At 32.0% G+C, this 24,765-nt stretch overlaps 1 protein-coding gene across 1 annotated transcript in view; it reads left to right on the top strand.

The window, feature by feature from the left end:
• The window catches only part of LOC141404703 (maternal protein pumilio-like), a 551,168-nt gene extending 546,466 nt beyond the window's left edge, over positions 1-4,702 (top strand). The window contains exon 9 of the mRNA XM_073988353.1: positions 4,396-4,702. Within this exon, the coding sequence (XP_073844454.1) occupies positions 4,396-4,404 (9 nt within the window). The 3' untranslated portion in view covers positions 4,405-4,702. The remainder of the gene's footprint in view (positions 1-4,395) is intronic.
• The last annotated feature ends 20,063 nt before the right edge of the window (positions 4,703-24,765 follow it).

Consider the following 24,765-nt stretch of genomic DNA (forward strand, 5'->3'; position numbering starts at 1 on the left):
TAAAATAAAAATAAAATTAAATAAAATAAAATTAAATAAAAATGAAATAAAAATAAAAGTAAAGCAAAAATAAAATAAAAATAAAATAAAAAACCCTGAAATAGAGTTTAGTCTAAGTGATTTGTGGGGTGGTGCGGAGCGTGTTGTTCGGAATGGGGTGGTTCGCAGGGTCGAAGTTTGGAATGGGGTTGTTCGCAGGGTGGAAGTTCAGATGGTTCTGAAGGTGGAAGTTTGCAGAGGGAAGTTCAGAGGGGGTGGATCCTTATAATTTCTTGTCATTATCGTGTTTTCAATATTTCCAAACAAAATCACCCTTCGTAACGTTTTAAAAACTTTACCTATTTTAACAATGTACATGGCCAAAGAGAACGTTTACCCCGAAAATTTTAGGCAAACTTATCAAAATTTGGTCAGCAAAAACAAAATGCAATGTTATCTGTGGAACGAAAGAGTTTGCAGTTACAACTTTTCACTTAGCAGAAGAGGACGTCTGTGGAACAGAAAACTGAAAACTTAGCAAACTCAACTTATCATTAGCAACTTATCACTTATCAAAAATAAGGAGGGTTCTGTGAAACAGAAAAATTTGCGAATTATCAAAATATTGCTAAGTGCAAAATGAAAAGTTGATAAGTTGTTTTGTGGAATAGCGCCCAGATCAGTTACTCCCTTCGAGAGTTAACGTGCGCACCATTTTACCGATAATTGTTGAGTTTTTGTGGGTAAGGTACCAGAGAGAGTGTACCGATATGGCCCATCTTCGAACTAGTTCTATGTATGTTTGGACAAAATATTTTATGTTCGAGAGTTATCGTCTGCTCCAGCAGCCAGACAGACGGACGGACCGGGCTAAACCGATTGCAAACTGTATGAAACGGATGTCGTTCAAATTGTAATATTCGCAATCTCTTTCTCGACAACAAACAGTGTTTTCGTTCTGTAGCCTTCCTAGCAGATCTCTACACATGTTAACAACCCTGGCTTTTATAAGGAATGATTTATGTGGCGGCGTCTAAAAACCACTTAATTCCAGCTCCAGGGCTTTTAAAATAGCAATATGAGCAATCTATGTTGAAGTAGTCTTCCATGTAAAATCAAGATCATAGCCGCTCTGAAGTTGAGTATTGGTCAAAGGTAATCACTGATCTCCACAGGGGCCAGGGAGACTCCTTTGTGGAGGACAGAAGCGTGTCCAAAACAGCTCATATCCCTGAGTCTAAAAGCGCTTCTGACTGACTTAAACTAGACTATTCCAGCAGCCTTATTCAGTTTAATGCAGTCAGCGGAGTGCTCTTGACTTTGCGCAGAGCGTATGCCAACATACGGATGTCTTTATATGTCAAGACGGAATAGGCCACAGGATTATAAATCCAATATATAAACTGAGGTCTGGACCTCCTAAATTTTACATATTGAGTTCTTATTGGAGTAGAGTGCGATTAAGTCTTTCTTTGTGCGCTACTCAATAGTCCTCTTCCATCGCTACTGGTGGTCAAGGATTACGGTGAGATATTTTGTTTCCTCAAATAAAATTTGTTATTAACGTGTTCGTCATTACAAGAGCTAATTATGGTAAGTATTTCAGAAGCACCACAGACCAATAACGAATATACATAAAAACAAAACATAGTTTTCTGAACAAAAACCGGGTAAATGTCAAAAAGGACCATGAAAACGGGGAAATATCGATTGGTCATCAATGGGAACCGTACCTAAAATCTTCTGAACAACATTTTTGTAGAATATTTGGATGCTGTAAAATCTCGTCTTGTGTTACTTTTACTACGGTTCAAAAAATAAAGGACATGAAAGGAATTGAGTTAGAGGGATGAAATATTCTACAAAAAGATTCACCATTCGATTTGACCGAAGAAATGTAATGCCCAAATGAAGATACAATAACGCTTTAGAGAGATATGAAGCTATTTTCTCACAAATTAAGGGGCCAAAATTAAACCATTAATCACGCGATATCTCGGAAACTTGACCTATGGTGATTATTTCCTTTTGGGTTCTTAGTACTCTCACCAAGGGCTTTCATCTCCAAAAGGAATTTTCGACCCACTGACTTTGAGTCCCATTTTGTAGCACAGTGTCATTTATCGATATTTTCCGAAAAATGTGCACCTTCTCGAGGCCATAACTAACTGAAGGAGCGTTCCAATGCTCTTGCGATGTACTAGAGAGTTCTTTATTATTGTCTTGGCTACAATTGTTGTATTTGTGTTGGATCGAAAAACTCAGTGGTTTGGTTCTTATATGCCAAAATATCCAAAAATCCTTGAAAAATAACTTCAAGTCAAAATCCGGGGGCTCGATTTTCACCGTAGACATATGGTCTAGTTGACTTTTTTGCTCAGTAAACTCCAGGCGCCCGTGATGGTGTTCAAATCGCCCCACTCTAATGGAGATATCTTTCTGAAATTTTGCACAAACTATGTCTGTTTCCGTGGGTAATAATGGACTAAATATGAACCAAATCGGCTAATATTTTGGTATATCCCCCATATAACGGTACCTCCTGATATTCGGTATTTTGAGGATTTAAGCCATACTTTCCTTCCAAATTAGTTGTAATTTGGTACTTCGGGTTTCTAGTGATCACTAAACCTTTCCACCAAAAATTGTGGACATAGGTGCACGTTTGGGTATAGGCCCCTTTTAAGGTACCTCCCGATTGTCAGTATTTTGGGGCTTTAAAGCTACATTTCCCGGCCAAATTAGGTAAAATTTGGTATTTGGGGTTCCCAGTGGACACAAACATCCTCCACTAAAAATTGTGGACACAGGTCTACATTTTAATATTGTCCCCATATTACTGTACCTCCCAATATTCGGTATTGTTAGGATTTTGTTTACATTTTCAGACCAAATAAGCTGAATTTTGGCATAGGAGGTTCTCGTTGGTTATACATCTTCTCCACCAAAAATTGTAAACATAGGTCTACATTTCTATATAGCCCCCATATAACTGTACGCACAGATTTTGGGTATTTTGAGGATTTAAGCTATCTTTCAAGACCATTTATTAGCAATATTTGCACCTATTTGCAGCTAATTTGTTCGGAATCTAGGTAGTCCACTAGTAGGTAGTCCATTAGTAAAGAAATTGGACTGAACCTCAACAAAAGTATATTTCACAAAAAACATAAAAAAATTATATTAATTTTTGAAAATTTATTGCTATATACCTAAGTAACTTCAGGCCCCAATTTTTTTTTTTAAATTTAACTTACACCCTCCCCTATCAATAAAAAATAAACTTTGTTTAGTTTTATTACGAATTTATTAAACAATTAAACAAATATGAAATCAGGGTTTTAGCAAAAATTTTGTTAAAATCGGATGCATCAAAATTTCTTGCACTTGACAGTTAATAACAACAAAAAATTTAAAACAAAATTTTAGTCAGCAGAGTGTCTGTAATCGATACAATGGAAAAGATTTCGCAATTTTATACTTTGATTTTTTGACTTTCGCGCCGCTAGATCAATGGCTTCGACCAGTGTGCGGCGTCACGAAAAGGCGTCACTTGTGGAAATTATTACTGAAATAAAAATCAATAGTTTTGTGATAAATGAAGATTTAAACTATACAACATTTTGATATGTGACTTTAAACTCGGAACTATATCAATATACCTTCTACTGGTTACCTCCTATACACCTCCATGGTAAAGTTTACCGTTGAAATCCTGAAAACTCCTTAAATATATTACTTTCGGCTGTGTAGCCGGTATTCAATCAGCCCAAAGATAAGAGTTTGAATAGCCATCTGCTAGAGAAAGTCTGAAATAGTAAATAATTCAACTCAACGTCAGAAAATGATTTTAAATGTTCAAAATATTTATGATAAGAGCTACCACTTTGTCTCGCCCTGTAAATCCAAAATCCTTATGATTTGCAAAATATGAGCCTGAGAAAATTAGTACTCATCTGCAAAAATTAATACAAGTCTCCAAATATTTGAGCATCCAAAAAGGCATGGCTTTGATGAAAACTGCGAGGTACAAGTTACTTTTAATGGCCTTCCTACTTAGAAAAAGACACGTGTAATGCTATAGTGACAGATTTTCTAGACTGATTTTCAGCTGATACGGGGAGCAAGCAGGATGGCAATCCACAGTTATAGTTCTAAGACCTTTTCAAATATATTTTCTTATATATCCTCTATTGACGCTTTTAGGTTTTGATTTCCTCGAAACCCTTTTTTATAATCTATCAAAAATATTCTTAAAAATCAGCGTATATAAGTATATATTTTACTATAAAATATTTATTTAATTAATTAAATTAATTAAAGCGCAGATAATTTGTTTAAATAAACATTTTTAAAAAGTGAAATTTATCTCTCATCACTTATCTAAATACCAACATGTATTTGTTTTCATTCCAGGTACGTTAATTTAAAAATTTCTCATTACTTACATCTACAATTTTGGTAAGTCTTAATTTACCCATGTTTTTACAATTACAAGTTTGCATGATAAAATTCTTGCTACGTGTTTGTATAATATGTGCTGCCTAAAAGTATGCACCGCACATCCTTTGTGAATACAAATTGACATACGTTTTCTGATTTTCGTTGATTTCCATAGAAAAATTATGTTTTAATATTTTATCAAGGATTCTACACGTGAAGGCTTGACAAATTTCCAAGACTAAAAATGGATTTCTAGAGTAACAAAAAAAAAAAAAAAAAACAATTATTTAAAAAGGTAAACAATTTGTTAAGAGAGTGAGAGACAAAAAGGCAAATAATCCCTTCTACCATAACAGCCAATGTCATAGAATACCAAACAAGTAACACACAATTCTCTGTACATTCCCAATATGGCACAATGATGGCAATGAAAAAGGCTTTTAAATTGTGGTGATCATGGCCAGTCATGTTATGATTACCAACAATTCCCCGAACACCAACCATAATGGCAATTGTAAAAGAACAGTAAACCAAGATGAAGACAAAAAAACTGAACAAACTTTTCGTTTTTAGTTTCATCTTCATTATTGTTATTTGTATTATGACGATGATGATGATTATCATCATCATCATTATTAGGTTTGAGGTATTTTACTTCCTCAAAAATCCAAAAAACAAATACCATGACTGTTTTAATACCTTGTGCCCCAAACCATCTTCATTTCTAGTCGATTACCTTTTTGATTTGTTTCTCTTATTTTTTCTTGTCTTCAAACCCTGACTTGACTTGGCTTAGAATTAATCTTTGCTGGAAAATCTTGATATCTGTCAGCTAACAGCAAAAAAAGCTTCATAGATTTTGAATTTCATGTTAAAACCTGGCTAACACCAACAACCAGTTTTCTATATCTTCTTGGTCGCCGCTTAAGCCATTTTGAGAACATGTTTTCCTGTGGCAATTTTCTATTTTCCGTTTCTTGTCTTGGCTTTTTTGCTTTTCATGGCTTGTTGCATTTCTCTTGGTTGGCTTTTCTTGCATTTCGCTGTTGCATTGCATTATTAACCGTTACTTTGCCAATTTAAAGAGGTTTTTGTTGTTGTCGTGACAAAAAATTCTCAGCTGTAAATAATCATAACCATAAATTGTTAACTTTTGTTTCTACTTCTTCTTCTACTGCTGTCGCTCCTGCTTCTGCTTGTTAAACCATTGTTCTTGTCGTTTGCTATTTCCCTCAGCGGGTTAGAAGATTCTTGAAAATGATTTCCTTCTTTTCTCCGTTATTTTTCCAAATGCATTTATGTATTTTGTTGGGCCTTACCCAGGCCAGGGGATTGCCATGATGCCATGGCGATGATGATAGTGACTTCCTTTTGGTTTTGTTGGGAAAACCGCAAGAAGTAGTAATCATAGCTACTCATATATGTTCAATGATTCAATTGCCTATATGCTTTGTATAATTTACTAGAATTTCCTATAATTATTTATGGCATATTTATTTTCTGTTCTGGTGGTTTGCTTGCGGCAATAGTTTTATAAAAGGGCAAATTTGTTGGTAAATAATTTCAAAATTAGAGCTTGAAATCGCAGACAGATCCAGGTTATTACTGTAATAGAGTGTAGCATAACGAAAATATTTTGATGATACAGTTGTTGTAAATTTCAGGTTAACCCTGGTTAACAGCTGACAAATAACGCCTAAAAGTATGCATCACACATAAATGGTTTACTGCAATTTTAATTTGGCAAAACCTAAACTTCTTCAACGATACACGCTTAAAGGCCTGTTGATAAATGCCTTTTATATATTTTTCTTACAAAATCCACGCCTAAATGCCTATTTGGCGCTTTAAATATTTTTCTAAAAAAACGCACCCTTTAATGCCTATTTAGCGCTTTAAATATTTTTCCTAAAAAATCCACGCTTAAAGCCCTATAATCCTTTAATATGTTTCTTAAAAAAGATTGACACATAAAGCCCTATCGTCCTTTAAATATTTTTCTTAAAAAATCCAGGCTTAAAGGCCTATAGGCCCTTGAAAATTTTTTCGTAAAAAATCCAGGCTTAAACGTCTATTGGTGCTTTAAATATTTTTCTTAAAAAATCCACTCTTAAAGGCCTATAGGCCCTTGAATATTTTTTCTTAAAAAACCCACGCTTAGAGGCCTATTGGCGCTTTAAATATTTTTTTTAAACCCAGGCTTAAATGCCTTTACAAATTTTTTCTTAAAAAATATACGCTTAAAGGCCTATAGGCTCTTTAAATATTTTTCTTAAAAAATCCACGCTTAAAGGCCTATTGGCGCTTCAAATATTTTTCTTAAAAAATCCACTCTTAAAGGTGTGTTGGTCCTATAAATGTTTTTAAAGCCATATAATCCTTTAACACGTTTCTTAAAATAAATCCATGTTTAAAGCCCTATCGTCCTTTAAATATTTTTCGTTAAAAATCCAGGCTTATAGGCCCTTGAAATTTTTTTCGTAAAAAATCAAGGCTTAAAGGCTTATAGGCCCTTGAAAATTTTTCGCTAAAAATCCAGGCTTATAGGCCCTTGAAATTTTTTCGTAAAAAATCCAGGCTTAAAGGCTTATTGGCCCTTGACAATTTTTTCGTAAAAAATCCAGGCTTAAAGGCTTATAGGCCCTTGAAAATGTTTTCGTAAAAAATCCGGGCTTAAAGGCTTATAGGCCCTTGAAAATTTTTCGTAAAAAATCCACGCATAAAGGTGTGCTGTTCCTTTAAATATTTTTCTTAAAAAATCCACGCTTAAAGGTGTGCTGGTCCTTTAAATATTTTTCTTAAAAAATCCACGCTTAAAGGTCTGTTGGTCCTTTAAATATTTTTCTTAAAAATCCATGTTTAAAGGTGTATTGGTAATTTAAATAATTTTTTTAAAAAATCCACGACTAAAGTTGGTCTGTTCCTTTAAATATTTTTCTTAAAAAATCCACGACTAAAGTTGGGCTGTTCCTTTAAATATTTTTCTTAAAAAAATCCACGCTTAAAGGTGCGTTGGTTCTTCAAATATTTTTCTTACAAATCCACGCTTAAAGGTGCGATGCACAGTGTTGCCGCTTCCTTGTAAACGTGGACAAAAATAGAAGCAGTTGACCTAGGTCGATGAATTTTTATACAAGTACTTATGCGGGCATAGGAATGAAAAATTCCCATTTTGGTCCATATCGGTTCAGATTTGGATATATCCCCCATATATATATTTCTCCGATTCTGTATTAACTCAGCCAATTTTAGTTGTACCGCCTTCAAATTTAATATGCGATATTTGCTTGGGCCTCTGATCAGTTTTACCGATTTTGTTAAAAATCTGATTAGATTTCGATATAGCCCCCACATATATATATTTCCCCGATTATGCTATAACTCAGCCAATTTTATTTGAACCGCCTTCAAATTTAAAACGCGCTATTTGCTTGGGCCTCTGATCAGTTTTACCGATTTTGTTAAAAATCGTTTCATATTTGGATATATAAAACGAAGCAGTCCAATCAAGTGAATTTATCCACTGAGGCAAAGCATGGATTCTTGCTCCTTTCGTACAAATTGTTTATGATGATATGGTTGTGGCTCCGAGAATCGGATTTTATAGGATGAAAACTTTGCATTTTTTAATTCGAAAGGGATGTCTGTTTCATGTACCAAATGGTCGAAACTGCAATTTGCTGCAATTTTTAGATACACTCCATGAAAAAAGCGAAATTCGTGAGTTTTGTATAACACGTTACTGTTTCAATCAACATAACGGTACTTTATGTATACACATTATATGTAAACTTTTTTTTCATAAATTGCAAGACTATCGACCACTCTTTAATTCCCTATTCAAAAGTTGTGGGATATGTCAATAATTTCTTTAAAAAACTTCCTTGAACATGGGTTTCTTTTTTAATACATTTTAGTAAATGTCACATACGAAAAATGTTCTATGTTTAACGAGCTATAACTTTATAGTAACGCCAAATATCGACAACATCTTTGAGGTTTGTCCTATTTGAAGTGTTCTCAATAAAATAAAACCATAAAATTATAAAAAAGTCAAGAACACATTTTTCGATTTTTGTCCACTGAGGCAACACTGTGCGATGGTCCTTTTAATATTTTTCTTACAAATCCACGCTTAAAGGTGCGATGGTCCTTTTAATATTTTTCTTACAAATCCACGCTTAAAGGTGCGATGGTCCTTTAAATATTTTTCTTACAAATCCACGCTTAAAGGTGCGATGGTCCTTTTAATATTTTTCTTACAAATCCACGCTTAAAGGTGCGATGGTCCTTTTAATATTTTTCTTACAAATCCGCGCTTAAAGGTCGGTTGGTCCTTTAAATATTTTTCTTAAAAAATCCAAGCTTAAAGGTCTGTAGGTCCTTTGAATATTTTTCTTAAAAAATCCATGATTAAAGGTGTGTTGGTCCTTCAAATATTTTTCGTAAAAAGAAAACCACGATTAAAGTTGAGCCGTTCCTTTAAATATTTTTCTTAAAAAAATCCACGCTTAAAGGTGTGTTGGTCCTTTAAATATTTTTCTTAAAAAATCCACGCTTAAAAGTGTGTTGGTCCTTTAAATATTTTTCTGAAAAAATCCACGCTTAAAGGTGTGTTGATCCTTTAAATATTTTTCTTAAAAAAACCACGCTTAAAGTTGTGTTGGTCCTTTAAATATTTTTCTGAAAAAATCCACGCTTAAAGGTGTGTTGATCCTTTAAATATTTTTCTTAAAAAAAAAACCACGCTTAAAGTTGTGTTGGTCCTTTAAATATTTTTTCTACAAATCCACGCTTAAAGGCGTGTTGGTCCTTTAAATATTTTTCTTAAAAAATCCTCGCTTAAAGGCGTGTTGGTCCTTTAAATATTTTTCTTAAAAAATCCTCGCTTAAAGGCGTGTTGGTCCTTTAAATATTTTTCTTAAAAAATCCTCGCTTAAAGTTGTGTTGGTCCTTTAAATATTTTTTCTACAAATCCACGCTTAAAGGCGTGCTGGTCCTTCAAATATTTTTCTTAGAAAATCCGCGCTTAAAGGTGTGTTGGTCCTTTAAAAATTTTTTCTTAAAACATCCACGCTTAAAGGTATGTTTGTCCTTTAAATATTTTTCTTTAAAAATCCACGCTTAAAGGTGCGATGGTCCTTTTAATATTTTTCTTACAAATCCACGCTTAAAGGGGCGATGGTCCTTTTAATATTTTTCTTACAAATCCACGCTTAAAGGTGCGATGGTCCTTTTAATATTTTTCTTACAAATCCACGCTTAAAGGCGTGTTGGACCTTCAAATATTTTTCTTAGAAAATCCGCGCTTAAAGGTGTGTTGGTCCTTTAAACATTTTTCTTAAAATATAAACGCTTAAAGGTGTGTTGGTCCTTTAAATATTTTTCTTTAAAAATCCACGCTGAAAGGTGAGTTGGCCCTTTAAATATTTTTTTTTTAAATCAACCCTTAAAGGTGTGTTGGTCCTTTAAATAATTTTCATAAAAATCCACGCTTAAAGGTGTTTTGGTCCTTTAAATAGTTTTCTTAAAAAATCCACGCTTGAAGGTGTGTTGGTCCTTTAAATAATTTTCATAAAAAATCCACGCTTAAAGGTGTGTTGGTCATTTAGTTTTCTTAAAAAATCCAGGCTCAAAGGTGTGTGGGTCCTTTACATATTTTTCTTAAAAAATCCACGCTTAAAGGTGTGTTGGTCCTTTAAATATTTTTCTTAAATAATCCATGATTAAAGGTGCGTAGGTCTTTTAAATATTTTTCTTAAAAAATCCACGCTTAAAGGTGTGATGGTCCTTTAAATATTTTTCAAAAAAAAAACCACGCTTAAAGATGTGTTGGCCCTTTAAATAGTTTTCTTAATAAAATCCAGGCTTAAAGGTGTGTTGGTCCTTTAAATATTTTTCTTTTGAATTAATTAATTTAATTCTACAGACTTGTACTCCATTTCCAACCCACTGTGGCTTACTGTATACTCCATTTATTTTACAGCCCATAAATTTTACTCCTAACCACCACCATATTCAACCATCATCCATGGTTATACGGTATTTTTGTTCTGATTGTTTAGTCACGGAAAAAAGAGTTTCTTGTTTGTTGTCTTCATTTCTTGCTCCGCTGTTTCTGCTGCTGCTGCTCCATACCACTCCATGATCATTATTATCAAACATTATCGGCCTATTACGGTTGTCAGCATTTATTTACTTTGCTTTCCCCCATTTCATATTGCCAATACTAATAATCTTGGTCACATTTCTTATTTGGTTTTTTGTGTTGGTTGGCTGGTTGGTTGTTCGGCTTAGTCAACAGGTCCATTCCTCCGGCAGAGAAGTTAGTAAGTAAGACACACATCATATGTTTAAATCTGTTCCAACTAATGTTGTTGTCTTTTGGCTTTTCTTTTTTTTCATTTTTATGAGGTTTCTTTTACTCGTTTTTTTTTTTTCTTATTACCCCGATTTCTTACGTTGAATGGTGGACTTGAACGGCTGTTGCTTGCTTGGGCTTTGACAACGCTACAGTGTAGTGACTACACGCTAAGATTCTACAAATTGTTTACATTGTTCACTCACGAATTTGTGCTGATTGTTCCGTCGTTTCCCCGATTGTCCCCGTTGTATCCGCCTGTCATGATTAGCAGGCCATTCCTCTATTGTTTTTTGTTCTTATTTGGCTTAGATACTACCAACAGCGTTCAAACACACATGATTTCAGATGTTCTTGGCATTCAGTGTCCAATGTTGTTTTTTTTTGCTGGAAACTATGACTGCCTATTTGTCGGTTTCTTTCCACGTTGGTTTTGTTACAACCAACCAACCAACAAGTCATGCTAAATAATTTGTACAATATTGGTTATTGACCATATTAGTTTCCTAAGTTCATTATCAACGCAACAGCATCGTCATCATTGTCATCGTCATGAGCATTATTAGCGCGTCAACTAACCACCAACCATACTACACATTGTTCAAGGAAAAACACACATGTGACTTTGATGAACGAGGGTGGTTTTCGGAAATACCATGGTTAACAAAACGTGATAATATTGAGAAGAAAATATTGCAGTTTGAAGTATATTTCTAAAGTAATAAATAATATTTTTAAGGAATATTATCCTTTGCAACAATTGGAAAGGCTTCCAGTCCACATAAATACAAATTCCTTAAAGTTGGCAGCTCGGAACAAGCTCTCTCTCATGGGTTTTAGGTTAATAAATATCATTGTAATTTAAACTTTACCGGCTATCCATTCATCTTTAATTCTCATTTTGTATTAAATTATGATTAGTTTAGATTTCCGTGATTTCATCCACCCCCGTATTCAGTAGAAATTTCCACCAACTTCCGCTTCTAGTTTCACCAGCATAATTTTTATCACATCAGTAGACATTTGTAACTAAACCCCTAGAAATCACAATTTTGAAATTTTATCTAAAATTTTCTGTGATTTTTTTGTTGTTTTTCATGAAGATCAAATTAAACTATGCGGGTGTGACACACACTCAGAAATTTTAGAAAATAGGAATTATTAACTAGAAATATTTTGGTTGTTATTACAAGTATTTCATTTTTGGTTTTTTTTTTGTTTTAATTTTTAATAGTGACTATTAAACATATTTCACCAAGTCCCAACATTTCAATTTCAATATGATGGTTTTTAAAATGTTAAATCCCTTTTTTAACAAATAATTTTTCAATAATCGTGGATTTTTTAAAAAATATTTCTCAATAATTGTGGATTTTAAAAAAAAATATATTTTTTTTCAATAATCGCGGAATTTTTAAAAAAATATTTTTTTCAATAAAAGCGGGCTTTTTAGAAAATATTTTTAAAGTAATATTAGGACTTTTAATAATAATCGTGAATTTTTATACCCTACACCACTATGTGGTAAGGGGTATTATGTCTTTGTGCATTTGTATGTAACGTGCAAAAGGAAGCGAGATAGACATATAGTTTCTTTGAGGGATATACATAGAATCACTTTCTGAGTCGATTTATGCATGTCCGTCCGTCTGTACGTCCGTCCGTCCGTCTGTCCATGTATTTTTGTTCGCAGCCTAGAGGTCGCATTTTTTGTCCGATTCAGCTGAAAATTGGTGACTACAATTTTTTAGCAATAGGAAGAATGCTATTGCTTTTGGTGAAAATCAGTTCAGATTTGGATATAGCTCTCATATATATTTTCGCCCGATTTGGCGTATTTGATGCACCAAACACGCTATATACGTCCAATTATGATAAAATTTTGCTTGTGTGACTGAATTCGGTCTACAAATAAGTGTGCCAAATTATATCGAAATCGGTTCAGATTTGGATATAGCTCCCATATATGTTTTCGGCCGATTTCACGTATCTTTTGTACCACATACGCTATATATGTCCGATTTCGACGAAATTTGGAATGTGTGACTGAATTCGGTCTAGAAATAAATGTGCCAACTTATATCGAAATCGGTTCTGATTTGGATATAGCTCCCATATATATTTTCGCCCGATTTCACGTATTTGCTGCACCAAACACGCTATATACGTCCGATTTTGATGAAATTTGGAATGTTTGACTGAATTCGGTCTAGAAATAAGTGTCTCAAATAAAATCGAAATCGGTTCAGATTTGGATATAGCTTCCATATATATTTTCGGCCGATTTCACGTATTTTCTGTACCTAACACGCTATATACAGTGTTGGTCACAGAATTAGCACACCCCTTTGGTGCAAAATGATTTCAGTCAGCTAAGAGTTTTGATTGGACAAATTGAAAAATTTTCGTAAACAAAATCGTTTTCTATAATGTATTTAACAGATTTAATGATATAAGTGAATAGTACTATCAGTGGTTTTTTGAAAATAAAAGTTTTGTGAAGACGCCCAAATTATCAAGGGGACATTTAATTAGCACACCATAAGATTTTTTAATTTAATTCAGTTAATATACAAAAATTAATTTATATTGATGTTAATTCATATTCAAAACGTATTGAACAAATCATTTTTTGAAAGAAAAAATAATTTATCACCCCGAAATCTCAAAATATATCCCAATAGCGGACCATTTTTTGTAATGTACACTTAAACGTCAGAAAGTCACCAAAACTTTAAAAATAAATGCACAATTGGATCAGAAATTATTGGAATTGTTAACCGATTACCGAAATTGAAATATAAAGTGCAAAAACTTTTTAAAAAGTGTTTAAGGTCCATGATTCATTCAAGAAAATTTTCGATTTGGAAGGGGTTTATAGAAAGAAGATCAATAAAATGCACCCTTATGTGAAGAAAAATCAACTTATAACACCATTTGTAATTCAAAATTACACGTCTGGATAACACCAAGGACCTATCATTACAAAACTGTCAATTAAGCACTAGATGAATACGTGGCACGTGGGTATGTTTAAAAGTATAACCCCTTTCTGACCATAAGGGATTTTGAGGTTTGCTGAAATTGGTTAAAATCCATGAAAGTATGCATATACTATTGAAGATAAATGTTTTCTGGATTATTGATTTCAAATTGAATCGTTTTAAGCTCCGGGAAACATATTACCTTGCGTTCTCACTAGGCTATCTCTCATTTGCCTTATGTTTAGAAAATTATTGAAATTTGTGTAGGTCCCATAGAGATGAACATAGGTTTATCGTGACATACATCAAGACATATCGGTAAAATTCAGTCCAGATGGATAAGTATTCATAAAATCAATAGCTCAACGCATCATATTACAGATTTTTAATGAAAATTTTTGAGTCAAACGGACTTTACAGATGCACACTGCTGGTGGGTACATCCCACTATTCGCAAATTTACAAAGATGAACAAGAATATGATGTTTTATTTGATGTTTCTATGAACTACTTGCCTCAATGAGTTTGTTACATGTGAAAAAATCGATAAAAAACACTAAAAAAACTGACATTTCCATCAGTCCTTGGGACCCAAGGTGTACCCCATATAATTCCCCTCTGACACTAAAATTTCGGAGACTGGAGGAGAGTATAACTAGCAGACTGGAACTTATTCCCAAACGAAAGGGATTTAAAACTGAATATGGACGAAAATATTGAAACTATTCACAATATTAGTGATTCTTTTTAGGTGTGCTAATTACGTGTCCAGTGAATTTAGGAAATTTTTTACATTTTTGGAGGTTATTCAAATTGACAATTATGTTTCAGTTTCTGTATTGCGTTGTATTCTTTAAGCATACTACTGAGAATATACTAATACAAATACTTTATTAAATACAACTACTTTTGAAGGTCTTTTTAGGCAAAATAAATGTTGGTAGTGGGGTGTGCTAATTGTGTGACCAACACTGTAGTTCCGATTTCGATGAAATTAGGGATGTATGACTGAATTCGGTCTGGAAATAAATGTGCCAAATTATATCGAAATCTGTTAAGATCTGGATATAGCTCCGATTTATATTTTACATATTCACAGTGGTGTAGGGTATCATATAGTCGGCCCCTCCCGACTTTGATCCTTTCCTTACTGGTTTAAAAATATTTTTATAATAACTGTGGATTTAAAAAATAAATAGTTTTATAATAATAGTAGATTTAAAAAAATAGTTCTACTCGTATAATAATGGTGAATTTTTTTAAACAATATTTTTATAATAATAGTGGATTTTAAAAAATATTTTTATAATAATTGTGGATTTTTTTAACTAATTTTTTTTTCAACAAACGTGGATTTTTTCTAAAAATATTTTTTCAATAATCGTGATTTTTTTTCAATAATCGTCCATCTTTTTAACAATATTTTTATAATAATCGTGGAATTTTTAAAAATAGTTTTATAATAACCCTAGGTTAAAAAAAATAGTTTTATAATAATCGTTAATTTTTTTTAAAAAATATTTTTATAACAATTGTGAATTTTTTTAAAAAAAAATTTATAATCGTGAATTTCGTGGATTTCAAAAAAAAAAAAATCATAATCGTCGACTTTTTAAAAACTAATTTTTTAATAATCGTGTATTTTTTAAAAAATATTTTTATAATAATCGTGAATTTTTTTAAAAAAATTTTTATAATATTGGTGGATTTTTTAAACAATATTTTTTTATAGTAATCGTGCATTTTTTAAAAAATATTTTCATAATAAACGTGGATTTTTATAAATTTTTTTTATAATAATCGCGGTTTTTAGAAAAATATGTTTATAAAAATGGTGGATTTTTAAATAATATTTTTATAATAATCTTGGATTTTTTTAAACAATATTATTATAATAATCTTCGATTTAAAAAAAAATATAATAATTGTAGATTTTTTAACAAAATATTTTTTCAACAAAGGTGCATTTTTTAAAAAATATTTTTTCAATAATCTTGGGCTTTTTAAAAAAATTTTTTCAATAATCGTCGACTTTTAAAAAATTGTGAATTTTTTAAAAAATATTTTTATAATAATTGTGGATTTAAAAAAAAAATAATAATGGTGTATTTTTTTTAAATATTTTGTCAATAATCATGGATTTTTTAAAAATATTTTTTCAATATTCGTCGATTTTTTAAAAAATATTTTTTTCAATAATCGTGGATTTTTTTAAAAATATTTTTTTTAATAATCGTCGATTTTTTAAAAATATTTTTTTAATAATCGTCGATTTTTTAAAAAAAGTATTTTTTTAATAATCGTCGATTTTTTAAAAAAAAGTATTTTTTAATAGAATATTTTTGTTGGCGTTTTTTATTGTTGGACTGCAGAATTTTACATCTTTGTGTTTATTTCAGCTTTAGTCCATATTTTGTTGTATTCAAGTATTTGAATAACAACAAAATGTTTTACAGTGGATATGAAATTGATTAGTTGCGGGCGGAGGGTAGGGAATACTATAGTTTCAGTTGTCACGAAACAACTTCATATATTCTTTAGTGGATATAAAATTCTTTAGTTCGACTCAAATTGTAGGGTAATCAGTTTTAGGGCCATATAGCAAATTTCTCATTTTGTTTAATTTGCTGGATGGGCTTATTGACCTGTTTATCGATACAGAGTCAGCGGAAAAGGGAACTGATGAAGTTGTTTGGTGACAACTGAAACTATAGTATTCCCTACACCCCGCCCGCAACTAATCAATTTCATATCCACTGTAAAACATTTTGTTGTTATTCAAATACTTGAATACAACAAAATATGGACTAAAACTGAAATAAACACAAAGATGTAGAATATTTTTTAAAAATTTTTTTTTCAGATACCGTCGACTTAAAAAAAAATATTTTTATAACAATCGTGGATTTTTTAAAACATATTTTTATAATAATCGTGGTTTTTTTTTAATATTAAAAATATTTTTATAATAATCGTGGATTTTTTTTTAAATATTAAAAATATTTTTATAATAATAATTGTAATTGTATTTTTATTGAGACTTTTTTTTTCATTTCATAAAAGCCATAGTATTAACAGAAAATATCAGGAACACTTAAAACTATTGCGTATTATTTTAATTACATTACAGAAAATGAGGATGCTACATGCTTATACAGTTTTTAGTTAATTAATTGTTTTTAACAAATTTTCGATAATTACAGTAATATAGTGTTTGCTCCCGACACTAGCAATAGCGAATAGAGTTTAATCTATATATGTTGTAATGGACTTAAAAACTAGGACTTATAACTAATAATAATAAAAAAAAAAAAAAAAAAAACAAAACTTATACATTAACTTAAACTAAATACATAAAAAATTACCCCCTATGTGTGCCAGGTGTAGAGCAAGTATAAAAGTTTTCTACAGAAGTGTTTGGCCACTCATGTAGTATTCCAAAAGCGGAAAGATAATTTGTATTCGTCCAATTTAATTCATTTTCGCTGTTTAAAATATCCTGGAAAATAGACCCATCGAAATCAGCAAGTCTATCTACAAATCGCCTCATCAGATCCAATGCATATGATGAAAGCCGTGTAATATTGCTCTCGTTGTAAATGAATTCATTTGAAAGTCTCTTAAAACGTGACTGAAAATTTCGACCTATACTTTTCCGGATAATGTTCCGCTCAAAAATTTCTAATTTCTTCATCGTGGTTGGAGAAATGTTAAACCATATAGTAAAGGCATACAATAGGACAGGACGTATGCTAACTTTGTAGAGGTATAATTTAGATTTAACTGACAAAAATTTGTTGTTAAATAAATTTGAAAAAGCACCTTTAATCCGATTTGCTCTTTCCAAATTATAATCAGCATGCCTGTTGAATTTTAAAAGTTTATCAAAATTAACTCCTAAGTATTTTAGACTATTTACGAACTCAATTCTATCACCATCTAACTGCAGATCTAATTGTTTGCTTTCCGGTACTACAGTATATTTGCATTTGCCAGAAGCATTTCGTATGCAAATTGCTTTACTCTTTGAGGCATTAATTTTAATACCCCATTGCGAATAGAAATATTTGACTCGATTAAGATGCGATGAGACACGTTGAAGGGCAGTTGACGGGGACTCATCATGGGCGTAGAGAAGAGAGTCGTCGGCATAAAGTATACCCTTGGATTCATCCAATAGATGGGGAAAGTCATATATAAAAATGTTATATAAATGAGGTGCCAATATGGATCCTTGCGGCACTCCGCAAGTAACATTGCACAAAGATGACTGAGTGTTTTCAAATTGAACACAGAATTTTCTTTCATCGAAAAAGCTTTTAAACAGTTTTACTATCGATGGTTGGAAACCAATCTCGATCATTTTAAACAAAATTCCGTTGTGATAGGCCTTGTCGAAAGCCTTTTCAACGTCTAGTGATACAGCTACTGTACAGCGACGTTCCCTAAGATTCTGGACAATATCATTATGAAATTTTAGGAGTGCATGAACCGTTGAACTTCCCTTCTTGAAACCAAACTGATATTGAGGAATATAAGAATCAACAAGCCCTATATCCATTTTTTCCTTAATAGTTTTTTCGAACAATTTTCCAAGGTTGGACAAAAGTGAAATCGGCCTTAAGTTATTAATATCACTGTCGCCGGTCTTTTTTTGTATAGATACAATTTTTGCGATCTTCCATGCCCTAGGAAAATAACTGTTATTTATACAGTTATTAAATAATATTGTCATATACTCTAAGGCCTTCATCGGGAATTTTTTTAATAGGTAATTGGATATATTATCCACACCACACGACTTTTTGTTATTGATTGATTTCAAGTTTGCCTGAAGTTCATTTAATGACGTAAAAAATGTGTCGTTTTCATTATTTAACGCTGTCGTGGAATCATCAAATGTGTTGATTGAATCGGGTACACTAGATATAACACGATCTATGGTTTCATCTATGTACGATGTGTCTCTATCCGGAGGAGAACCTTGATAAATGGAACTAAAATGATTCTTGAGAGCTTCTACCTTTTGATTAACGTCATTTATATTAACACCATTTACAGAAATATCCTTTACCTTTGACCTATTTTTCTTCCCTATAATATTAAATATCTTTTTATATGCCCAAGGGCCAGGTTTTATTTCACTTAGTTTTGAGTTAAAAATGTTGGCCTGCTCTAACTCTACTTGTTCCTTAATTATTACCTTTATCAAATCAATTTGTTTCGATATCAATAAATAGTCTGGGTGGTTTCTATTCAAGGTTCGGGCAAAAATTCTTTTTAAATCTTTTTGCCAATTATACTTAACTCGAAGCAATGCCTTTAATTTATCTGACGGTATGAATTTAAAATTTCCTCTTTTAACTTCATTGGAATGAAGCTGTGCAACAAAATTCAGAGTCGTCACAAATTCCTCTATGTAATAGTCAATCTCAGAATTTGTCAGATTTCGGTTGATGGGTGGATAGTGACACATCAAGGAGTTAGTAATATCTCGTTTAAATGAATCCCAATTGGTGTTCTTAAATGAGATGAAGGTTTCGTTGGGTTGCAAAATAAAGTCAAATTGGGGAAAAGACAGCTTAAGTTTCAGAGGTAAGTGATCTGAAAATGTGGGTAATGTACTTGTTGTGAAATTTTGGTTACCAACCAAATTACTACTAACAATAAAATGGTCTAAATGTGATGAACATCTTGGATAAGTGGGATCGGAATCACAAATTCTATTTACATTTAAGTTCTCATTAACAAACCAATTTGAGAGAACCTCACCATTATAATTATTAATTTGATCACCCCAGGTAACATGTTTAGCATTTAGATCTCCTCCCATTATAAGCCCATCAAAATTTTGAGAAAAATTCAGAATTGCTGATAAACCATTACATATATACCTGCGATCATAATTACTAGGGAAATAAACAGACCCACATAACATTTTTTGAACTGTTCCGTTTATCAAAACGTTGATTTCTACAAATAAATTTGGAAATTTCAAATTAGGAATTGCTATTTTTGAATAAGAAATGCTCTTCTTAATAGCTATGCCCACTCCAACAGAGCTCTTGTCCCTTAGAACTATAAAGTTGTCTAAATAAATATTGTTTTCTTCAGGCAAGTGTAACTCCTGGAGAAACGCTATATCAACCTTAGCTTGATCCAAGATTACGTTAAGTTCTAGCTTTCTACTGACGTTGACAAGGGAGCCAACATTAAAAGTAACTATGTTCAAAGAATTACCGGTGGTACCCATCTTGGACAACTTCCATTATTTTCAAGCATTCAGCCTTTGCTTGATCTTTCGACATTTGTTTGTACTTGCTCAAGAAATCCTTTATCCTATCCTCTACGGTTATAGGTTCAGGATCACATAAAATTTTGGCAACTTTTAAAAATTCATCGATTAAAGCAGGATTTTCCTGCTTCTCATGTACTCTAAGAACATTAGCAAATGTTCTATTTTCTTTAACCAAGTTTTGACTATTTAAAAACCCTGTAACATTTCTTGCCGCAGCCATTTTTCGTGCTTTGGATTCTTCAGCAATTTTGTTTCTATAAGAAATAAATTCCTTATAAGAGCTACATCCTCTATAATTTGCCGTGTGGCCAAAGTTTTTGCAGTTAACACAAAATACTTTATCATCAGGACCAAGTTCACATAAACCGTGTTCATGTTTTTTATTGCATTTAACGCATGACGAAGGGCGACTGCAATTCTTCGAAATATGTCCCCACTGTTGACACCTATAGCACTGCGGAATTTTTTTTGAAGATTTAGGTTTTTCCCAATATACTCTTTGTTCAAGGATATACCTTATGCCTAGAATCTCATTTGCTCTTCGATTTGGCTTTAAAGTTACTAAAAACAACCCGGTATCATAACCGTTTTTCTTGGAAAAATCCGTAGAAAACTTTGTGACGGTTTCCACAGTATCTGGAACAAAAATGTCTATTTCTGACTTAATATCATTAGCCTCAGTTTTATGGTATAGACCACGGCAGACTATACTTTGGCGTTTGAACTCCTTGGGAGTATATGTATAAGAAGAAATATTTTTTTCCTTCAATAATGCCATCATCTCAGCGTGTGTCGTCGCATCTTTCAAAAACAATTTGCTTTTAGAGTTAGACTGATTCTTAATTTTGAAATCTACATTCTTAGCTTTTAACTGCTTAACGAGAGACGTTATATTGACATTTTGTAGGAAAATTGGAGGACAAAACGAAGTTCTTTCCGCCTTAGGTGGTTCATTCTTTTTTGTAGTGCGTGTGTTATTATGTATAATATTTTCATTTACACTAGACTCAATATCTAAATTACCCAATAACGAAAATCTATTTGAGCGATTAATATTAGCATCTGCCTTATCTAATTGTTTGAAAACATGTTTTGATAAATCAATTTCCATATCACATTCATGTTTACGTCTTTTTTTTGATCTCACCTCTTTGAAATCTTGATCTACGGAAGCAATGGAAATTGAGTCCGGATCCCAATCATTACGTAAAGTTTCATTGCTATTGCAAGATGCAGAATCTTCCCCAAGGATGCAATTATTTGGTTTTTCAAAAACGGAACTTTGCAATTGATTCTCATGATCTCTGTTCGTATCATTTGATGGTTTTGAAATTGGTTCTTTAAGATCCTTGGTACAATTAATTTTAGTTTTCGGAGTAGCTCCATTTGCATTATCTTTCATTGCTCCTTCAGAAATATCGGGAGGCCTTCCTCCCGCTTGCAAAAGCGTGGACTGTTTCCTCATTCTTTTCAAAATCAAGGAATTAAATGTGGGTTTTTCTTTATTCAAGATTTCTTGAAAAATTTCTGTTTTTTGACTATTTTTATTTTATTTTTTGATTAGGAAAACACAACCGACTCGTTCGGCAGTTGGATTTTTGGATTTTTTTATAAATATTAAAAATATTTTTATAACAATTGTGGATTTTTTTTTACATATTAAAAATATTTTTATAATAATCGTGGATTTTTTTAAATATTAAAAATATTTCTATAATAATCGAGGATTTTTTTTTTAAATATTAAAAATATTTATATAATAGTGGATTTCTTAAAAAATCTTTTTATAATAATCGTGGATTTTTTAAAAATATTTTTATAATCGTGGATTTTTTAAAATATATTTTTATAATAATCGTGGATTTGTTAAAAATATTAAAAAAAATTTGTATAAACATCGGTCCACTCCTTCCGGAATCTCACCCACAAAATATAAATTTTATGTAAATATTTTGTTTCATTAATTTAATAATTAATTAACTTAATTTAAGAATACGGTCGTCCTTTATTTCTGTTGCCCAGGAAATTGTTGGTTACAACGTTATCGTCCCTAATTTCGGGCAGTTTATTATAATTTTTAATCTATTCTAAGTATTGTCTATGTTTCATTGTATGGGATTGGTTCTGGGATATCCTTTTTCACCTCTTCTATTTTGTGCATTCTAATTTAGTTGCGTATTCCCTAAGTACTCCACAACCATATGGTTTGGGAATTAAAGTCCCATTTTTGAAACTCCTGCTTTAACTGCCATACCCAGAAACGCCATTTAATTAGCAATTTCATTTTATTTTTAATTTCATTAATTTTAATATTTTGTTGTTGTGCTTGAAACCCCCAGAAGAAGTCTCAAGACACCGCCGCGTCGCCACCTCAACAACTTGGCATATGTTAAGAGGCTACTACTATCCACTAACGTATCTTCCTTGTGTATTCTTTTCATGTTTTACACAGAATTTTCCTTTAATAAAATAACATTAAAGTTGTTAAGGGGAAAATTGTGGTAAACTGAACCAAATCATGCAGCAGAGCTCGAAGTGTAATAACTTTAACAAAAACAACAACAAAACCCATCAAACCCAAAAAAAAAAACGTAGTGAACATTGCCACTCAACCGTTTACACAGCTCACACACAAATTGTCCGAGGAAAAATAGTACTTCATCATGGAAAAAATACCTTAGCCACCATGAACAAGAAAAAAATGGTATCAATAAAAAACAAATATCCATACATGCAGCAACAACAACAACCGCAGCACGAAGCACACAGCACAAATAATGCAAGCAACCTGTTAACTGAAAATTGTCGGAAAACTCGCACAAACATCCACGAGGAGTGGAAATGAAAACGGAGATCTACTAACAAGAGTGTTTATTATTGTAGTGTGCGTGCGTTGCTGGCGGCAACGCGGTGCTGCTAACAATTTTTCCTCTTCTTTGGTTAACACAACTCGGGAAAATTCTTCTCTATATGAGAGTGGTTAAGAGAGTGTTGGATTGTTTGTATTTTTCTATTTACTGAGCATGTCTGCGAAATATTTAAGAGATATGGAACAGCTGAATTGTTTGTTATTGTTATGAAGAGAATTTGAGAGAAAATAGAGCAGTATAATTAGCAGTGTTGCCGCCTTTTAAATAAAATAAAATTTAATGGACATTTAAAAAAATATTGTGAAATTAAATTGTGGATTTTACATTTTTTCAAATCCGGTATTTTTAAATAGATTTTTTTCATTTTGTAGATTTTAAAAAAAAAATGTTTTTTTTTTCAGATCGTAGATTTTAAGAATGTTTGTTTTCAAAGCGTGGATTTTTAAAAAAGTTTCATGGATTTATAAAACTATTTCTCCACTAATTGTGAATTTTTAAAAAATATTTTTTTTCAAATTGTAGATTTTTTAATATATTTTTAATCGGCATTTTTTTTTTTATTTAGGTTAGTTATTTTTTTGAGAATACTTTTATTTTTTAAATAATATGCGAATTTTAAGGGAAACAACTGTTTTACCACTTAAATCTTAAGAAAAATAGCAATAAAATTAGTTTCCTGAAAATTCCCACAAATTATTTTCCTGAGGAGCTAAAATCTCAATCAGACGCAGAAAAAAAAATTAAAATCAAATAAAAAACTATTTAACGAAAAATCGGGCAATTTTTTATTGTGACTAGGTTTAAATTGTTGTCCTAAGTTAACAAAAAATGTAGAGGAAGATATGAAAAATTCTGAAGCCTTCAAAACCGAAAAGTGTGACGTGGAACTGACGAGTATTACTCTTTTTGTCTTTCTAAATATTTACAAAAATGCAGATTTCTGTCTCCATGATTTAAAAAGTTTATACTCATGTTCGGAATAATCAGGATTAATTCATAACCAATTCTGCCTGGGAACTTCAAACATTTCCTGCATCACCTTGCACGTATCTGTAGAACAATGTGCCTATTGAGAATAGGCATGTGCACTTTTGATTACTCACTTTGTCCACTTGTTGCCTTGAAAAGTTTAAAAATCGAAATCTACTTTTGGTTATGGGAAAAGTCGACTTCTATTATCGATTTTACTACCAACCAATTATTCATAGGACTTGTTTTTGGTGTCAATATTTGTTGGCAACAATATTTATTAAAAAACAAGGAAGAAAAGCGTTAAGTTCTGTCGGGCCGAACTTTTTATACCCTCCACCACAAATTTCAGCCATTTCGGTGGATTAATGTGGCCACAACCTTCAAAATACCGAAATTCGGAAGGTACCGTTCTATGGGGGCTATATGATGGCGTGGACCTATACCTACAAATTTCTGGGGGAAAGTTTTATACGCCTAAAGAAGACTAAATACCAAATTTCAGCCATCTCGGTGTGATAATGAGGCTAAAACGTTCAAAATATCGAAAATCGGGACATATTGTATTATGGGGGCTATATCAACACGTGGACATATATAAACATTTTATGGTAGAAATGTTTCTTAGCCTCTAGAAACACAAAATACAAAGTTACAACCGATTCTTTGGTTAAGTGGGTCTAATACATTCAAAATATATTAAAATGACGCGTACTTTATAAGGGGCCTTATGTGGGGGCTATACCAAAACGTGGACCTATATAATCCAACTTTGGTAGGAATGTTTTCTGGTCTCTGAAGACACAAAATACCAAATTACCCCCGAAATGATTTTAGTTCCCATATGATATTAGCCTATGT

The sequence above is a fragment of the Musca autumnalis genome, unplaced genomic scaffold (assembly GCF_047663935.1).
Source record: "Musca autumnalis isolate F117 unplaced genomic scaffold, ASM4766393v1 scaffold_1, whole genome shotgun sequence".
In the NCBI taxonomy this organism is placed as follows: Eukaryota; Metazoa; Arthropoda; class Insecta; order Diptera; family Muscidae; genus Musca; species Musca autumnalis.